At 35.4% G+C, this 6,815-nt stretch overlaps 1 protein-coding gene across 1 annotated transcript; it reads right to left on the reverse strand.

The window, feature by feature from the left end:
* Positions 1 to 2,344: 2,344 nt before the first annotated feature.
* LOC136817212 (uncharacterized) lies at positions 2,345 to 6,612 on the reverse strand. Its single transcript, XM_067073552.1, has 6 exons — positions 6,296 to 6,612; positions 5,879 to 6,071; positions 5,288 to 5,640; positions 4,719 to 4,897; positions 3,521 to 3,841; positions 2,345 to 2,905 (listed from the first exon to the last, which is right to left on the reverse strand). The coding sequence occupies exons 1-6, from the start codon at positions 6,302 to 6,304 to the stop codon at positions 2,461 to 2,463; spliced, it is 1,500 nt and encodes a 499-aa protein (XP_066929653.1). The 5' UTR covers positions 6,305 to 6,612; the 3' UTR covers positions 2,345 to 2,460.
* Between the last annotated feature and the right edge of the window lie 203 nt (positions 6,613 to 6,815).

The raw sequence follows: 6,815 nt of genomic DNA on the forward strand, positions 1-6,815 counted from the left end.
TTATAAGAAAAATAAATATGCTCATATTGTGCGCCATCCCTTGATTACTTTGTAAGAACTAATTACCAAAAGGTATATCCCCGTTTTTCAAGAGTTATTGATTTGATTCTTATAAAGTATATGCTTATAAGAAAATAAAGAAAAAATCAAAACCGTGGAGCTAAAGACACAAAGATATATGACGTAATCCAAAGAAAACCCGCGAAAATCGTCCGTGGTTATACGAGCGTGTAATTTGTAAATTAAATTTAGTGAGTTCGTCCACCGTATCAAGCACTTTCGTTTTCTAATTTTTTTTCCGAGGACACCGCAGAAAGGCTATCGTAATACTTTCGCTAAGCGAAATTAACAAGATCTTTCACCAAAAAGTCTTTTTAATAATGTACTGGCAAATCAACTTTTATTTTCATAAACAATGAAGGCCCCCCAGTGGACCTTCAATTCACGCAATCACGCAAAATTTTTCCCAAATTCACGCATTCGCGCGATTTTTTTTCGCAATTCACGCAATTTTTGTTCACGCAAAGCTCTCCAATTCACGCATTCACGCAGTTTTTCTTTAATTTTCAGGTATTCACGCAAGTGAAAAAGCCCATTCACGCATTCATGCAAACCGCTTGGGGGGGGGGGGCTAACAATTGACGTGAGATGGTAGATACCGCTTGTTATTACTACTGTGAAGTAGGGTAACTTGCATCAGTGGAGGCTAACATGCATAGCCCTCAAGCGAATTACCTGGCTAGTTATTGAAATACAAAGTTAAATCAAAACAAAAATGGTAGAGTAGAGCTGCGAGCGGAGCTGCATGGATCATTTGTTTTGAAATTTTGCTGCCTTGATTAGTCTGCCATTTGATGGCTATGCAAGTTTCCCTCCACTGATGTAAGTTGGAAAGCTTAAGATCATCTTTCAAACTACACATTATTTTCTTTTAAATTTTGAAGGGAAATATATACTGTAATACAATTTTTGAATTTTTGATAAATTTGTCTTTGTAAAAGTTCTATAGAGAGCTAAGTAATTGTTTCAAAAAGTCACAAAAAGATGGGATAAAAAATAGAGCTTTTCAATTTATTCAGATAAACTACCAGCCAAAAGGCTAATATATTTGCTGTTGGTCATCCAGTTATAACACAAGAAACATGTGTGTTATTTTTTGTCACTAAAACTCTTTTTTTATAAGAACCAATAAATTTTTTAAAGGTTTAGCTGTTGGTTCTTTTTTTTGCTTTTGAGCCTGAAATTGTTTTTAATCTATTCCCATTATACTGTCCATCTTTTATTAATTTGGGGTTCATATAAAATATTTGCAACGATATATTAAGTCAATATATAGGATTTTGTGATAATTACATAATGTCAGAGTAAATTTGTTCTATTTTGCTTTTGTGAACTCATGAAATTATTTTATGTCAAAAAATTTGATTTTGGCGAGAACTTATTTTGGCGAGTGAGCAAAATAGTTAATTTTGGCGGGAACTAATTTTGGCGAATTTTGTCTAAACTCGCCAAATTTGCCAAATTCGCAAAAATTAGTTTTCGCCAAAATAAGTTCCCTTAAGGTATACTCAAACTGCTGGGAGGCATGGATTAAATAAATTAAACGGTCCAAATAAATTTCCCATTTTGCGCATCAATAGGGATGTTACTTAAGTATCGAAGATAAATCAACGCAACGAATGGGCTTTTTCTCTGCAAGATAGTATAAGGGTGACAAAGTAGATGTTTATCTACTTTGTTCAACAATAAAGATATTGAAGATGTTTTTTCGTTCTAGAGCTTTTTTAGCCTGGGTACTAGAAAATGCAGATCAACATGTTTACTGCAGATTGCGGATTAAAGCCCGTTTGTGGCGTTAATTTTATGCTCAACCTCGCTATTAAAACACTTTTAATCTAATCTTTATTCCCGTGCATCTATTGATAAAAATTAAATTACTTTAAAGCTATATCCTAGCTTAGCTATGTTGGCTGACCTTCCAGCGCAGCTGGTCCATTCTATTTATACTGAGACGATTAATTTGTCTGAGACGAGCAATTTAGAAAATGAGTAATATGGAGGAGTGTACTTTCCATTCATGTTTCAATAAATAGGATCTCCTCCACAGATCAAATTTTAAAAACTTCTCGTCTCAGGCGATTTTTCCGTCTCAGTATAAATAGAACTAATGTAAATTGTTACCACTCTCACAACGCAATTCTCATTAATCACTTAAAATCTCTATTATCGCTTTGAGAAAGAATGAATGATCGATACGCATAATTACATTCCATAATTATTCCACCCTCCAGAAATTTTCAAGGGTTACGGGTACGGCTATAAAACAACAAAAAAATATAATACGTCCTCTAGAAGGTGATAATTTTCACTCCTGTATTTTTTCTTTAAAAGTTACACGAGTAGATGTTAAAACGAGGATAGAAAAGATACATTCAATCATTTTAAATATTTCTAGGAAAATTACAATTCATTATGGACTGGTTTGCTTCCCCGCCCAACAAACGGTGTTGATTCCGTAGCTAGCTTAGGTGCCGGTCCTTTGCCCCATTCCTCTCCAATTTTACTTCGTCTTTCTTTAGCTTCATAAAGCTTTGCTTTGCTCTTCATTGATAAAACTTCAGACTTCTCCACCGCGCGAACATTTTCATAATCCTGCAACTTTACAACAACTTGATCATAAAGTTTTTGCCAGTTTGGAAGACAATTGTCAATCACTTGTGGTTTCCAGTAGTTTGATACAGATTCCTTCATCTGACTTGTATAATTGTCAAACTTCGGTTTGATGAACCAATAACCATCTTCTCTGATGACATTCCAAGAGTCACTTTTTCCTTCTACAGTCCAATAAAGCTCACAGTAATCACGTCCATCTTCCTTATGGGGACAAGGGCAATCTGATTTGGCCCTATAGAGAATCAAAGAGAATAAGTAATATTACCATCAGTTCTGCTCTGTTCTGATATGATCTGGCGAATGTGGTGATCTGACCTAGTTGCTTGCAGCCAAAACATTCTATACCGCGTTGCCTTTAATTGCTTTAAAAAGAAGAATGATTAAAGTCTAACAAAGAAAAGAACATTTTTACTACTTCTTGCTGATGTATCTGAAACGTTGTAATAATTATCTTTCTTTCTTTGGGGTGGGTTCTAAGCAGCTTAAAATGTTGTAAATTACCAATACAACGAATTCACGTTGATATACAACTTTGATACACCTGATATCCATGGAAAATGTACCAGGGATGTTTCCCCTGAGAAAAAGAAAGTTAAACCATCATGTCAGGGCCAAAGCTTACGGAGTGAAGTGAGGACGGAGTGAAGTGACGGGTAAAATATCGGGGTAAATTCGAAAATTGTTGAATTTTGAGGGGTTAAAGTGCCATTTGAGGACCCATTTCGAGTCGATTTGAAAAGATTTTATAAAAAAAAAAGTTTTCAAAATAGCCTTTCTTGGCAGAAAATGGGAGGGAGCCATCCCCCTGGTGGCCATGTATGTGTAAGTAAGCTTGTAAATAGCTTACCTAACTTCACCATTGTAATCACAAGTCTCTGTACTAATAAGCATTGGTGAAAACAAATAACGACAATATAATCTATCCCAAGTATGAACGTTCCATCCTTCATGGACTTCTTGAACATCATCACAACCGATATTATTTTGAAGGAATGTATCCTGCACATTGTGCATATCACTGATGGTTTTGTAAACGAAATTAGTGTATTTGATGTATAAGGCGATATCATCACGTAGATCCTGAAGGTATCTCTTGGCAAGTTTTGCTGCATCTTCGTTGTCCGTTTGATTTTGATAATACCCAGTCAAAGTCAGATAGATCATCATTCTGTATAATTGAGGGAAATGAAATTCTTATTAAGTTTCAAAGATTTGCAGAATCCAGCTCATCTCAATATAGCCATGCTTACAGGCACATCCAAACATAAAAATGAAAAATGAAAGCACGTGTACCTGTGTTTCGAAGCATTCAAGTGAAATTTGGGCGAGGGCGCGTACGATGTTTAGTCGCATTGGCGCGTGAGCTGCGTATGGTGCATGGGCGAGTAAGGTGCGTGGGCGAGTAAGGTGCGTAGGCGAGTGAAGCGCGTCAAAAAGAGGATGACGCGCGGGCGCGTAAGGCACGTCATTTGGCAGATACAATGAATTGCACCGTTGTTAAAGTATGTCAAAAACGTGTGCAGTGTTTCTATTTTTGACCATAAATTTTCAAGCATTTGTCGTATAATAAAAAAATTTGCCGATCTAAGATCAGAGTTTCATTCTTGTGGAAATGGGTAATTAAAGCACTTTACTGCAACAAGGTCATTTTTTCTTCTTCATTTTTCACTTTCTTAAGCGAAATTTGAAAAATAAATAAGTGAAAAATAAATTGCATTGACTATCTTTCCAACGATACCACACTTTTTATTATACGACAAATGCTAGGAAGGTTGTTGTCAAAAATAAAAAAACACTACAAAAATTTTCGGGTTCTGAATAAGTTTATACTAAAAACCGTTAGTCTATGAAGTTTTGTTTGTCAGAAAAATGAACAACCTGGATTTTATACATAGCAAAATTAACAGTAAGAGTTAGCGCGTTGCCCACGCAGTAAAAAAGAATTTTGATTCATTCTTTTGTTTTAAAATGCTCTGCTAGAAAATGTTGGAAGTTAAGATTTCTTTTAAGACAGTTAAAGAAGGTTGTTTCTCTAAACAGCATACCTCAATTGAGCATAATCTCTGAATGTCAAGAAAAGGACTTCCATTCGTTTGACATCATCCGGTGTGGCAACCCAACCTTCTTGGTTCATTTTTTCTTCGTATCTTAAGAATTTGGCATGGTCGCTCCCTGATAGGCGTTCGGCTTCTTGCACGCAACTCCACATATCTTTTTCAGTGACCTTGAAAGTAAGATTTTGAAGAAGTTGAACAATATTTTTCACAAAATTAATGCCATTCTATAATTTTTATGACATGAAAATGGCGATGAGAGTTCTATTCTACAAGAACTTGATTTTTTACTCTTTTTAAATCTCGTCATCTTCCTTTTTCATCGGTTTTATATTTGAAGATGTTCCACTTCTGAATAACTTTCCAACGGGGATGATTCGAGTTTATATAAGAAAATTTGCAGCTTCTTGCTATAGATTTTATTGGCGTAGTGAGAAGTAAAAGGCAAAAGTTCCCTGTGTTGAGACGCCCAAATGCTAAATAAAAAGTGTGCTTATTCGATTGTATCTTCTAAAAAACTAAAAATGCATTATGTTGAATTTGAATATTAATGAATGTACCTCATTGACACAATCTGTAAAGTAATTATGATATTGGCGATAATCAAGATTCATCAACTCTTTATCTGCTTGAAGGATGGCTTGGTCAACATAAGCTTGCATATTATCGAATTGTTGATTGACTTCATCTGTTAACTCGCTTAAAGCTTCATTACATGCGGCTATGATATCATCTGGAGTTGGGGTCCCAATATTGGCGACCACGCCGATTATCGACCCCCAGACGCCAAGACCACCAGCCAAAAATTTTCCCCACGGCTCGAATTTTTCGGTTAATGCCACGATATCAGCCATAGCGCCGCCTGTGTCAAGTACATAACCAAGCTTATTGGCCACAATCCCAATCGAGTGATCTAAAATTGAGAAAATATGTAAAAAATCTCTTCAAAATTATCAAAAGTTTGATCAATCTATAAATAGACCTTTCCATAAATCTACATCACGAAAATCACTTGCCTCGTATTCAAAAAATTACCATGGAGATAATATCCCTCGAGACATTGAATTATTTTTTTATGAATAGAAAGTAGTTTTAAAAAAATCCGTTGTGAAATGGAAAACAAAATTTTTTTTATAAAGTGTGTAGTATACCTTGCAATACAGCTTGAGGAGCTTCAATCGGTTCCAGGATGACTTTATTTCCTCCTGGTACATAACCTGTTGCATAACATGTTCCTTTCATTGTCTCCGGACGGGCAAGACAGCAGAACCAAGTGCTTGGACAGCCACGTGAGCATAACGTAGATACGATACATAGCGCAAAGATAAGGAATAACAACCTCGTCTGAAAATAAAACCGAAATCAAACGCTGTTTGAATAAAAATCGTTTTTAAATAGAACATTTTATACAACAACAAACAGCATTGCTTCTAAATCAACAAACAATATGCTTCCTAATCTCGAGTTCTAAATGTTACGAATTACTTAAAAGTAGATCAATATAAGTGTCTGTTCAGTGTTAGTCTCTGATCTAAGTTTTTGTAAGATATAATTAAGCTTGTTCAAACCTTTTCCATTCTGTTCAACGTTCTCTTCTCGCTTGCTTCTTCAAAGTTGTGAGTGAACAATTTTGTTTGATTACTGATGATCTTTTATACCCAGCTTCTACACTAAAAACATTAGTTCATAATAAACAAATTATTCTCAATTGACTTGGGAATAATTATATTGATGGTGATAGATGTTCTTCAATATTGTCAGCTTGAGCTTAAAGCAAGCTGGCCATCCCATCAGAAAGTGGTTTGACTAAACCACCGCAAACTAACAAGGCAACAAACATACAAATGAGATACATACAGACCAAGACCAATTTCTCATAACGATCGACCATTAAAACTACGCAAATACTGAAACGAGCGGAATTGTATAGACCACCGCAAACCATTGGTATAAGAAAGCCGCGGCTGGAATATGTACCGCATTGTCTTTTCAGTCAGTTAATTGATGCTGTTCCATCTCTGTCTCCGAGCTTTATAAGAGCATCAAGATGCTCAGTTTATTATTGGTAGATAGTTTTTGAAATTTTCT

This window comes from Clytia hemisphaerica, unplaced genomic scaffold (assembly GCF_902728285.1).
Source record: "Clytia hemisphaerica strain Z4C2 unplaced genomic scaffold, Clytia hemisphaerica genome assembly, whole genome shotgun sequence".
Taxonomy (NCBI): domain Eukaryota; kingdom Metazoa; phylum Cnidaria; class Hydrozoa; order Leptothecata; family Clytiidae; genus Clytia; species Clytia hemisphaerica.

What these genes read in the sequence shown, in the direction of transcription:
- LOC136817212 (XM_067073552.1), bottom strand. An exon ending in TTACAGATTGTGTCAATGAG is followed by an intron (nt 4,898 to 5,287) that starts GTACATTCATTA and finishes CTTACTTTCAAG; the next exon opens with GTCACTGAAAAAGATATGTG. An exon ending in GATTACAATGGTGAAGTTAG is followed by an intron (nt 2,906 to 3,520) that starts GTAAGCTATTTA and finishes GATTCTCTATAG; the next exon opens with GGCCAAATCAGATTGCCCTT.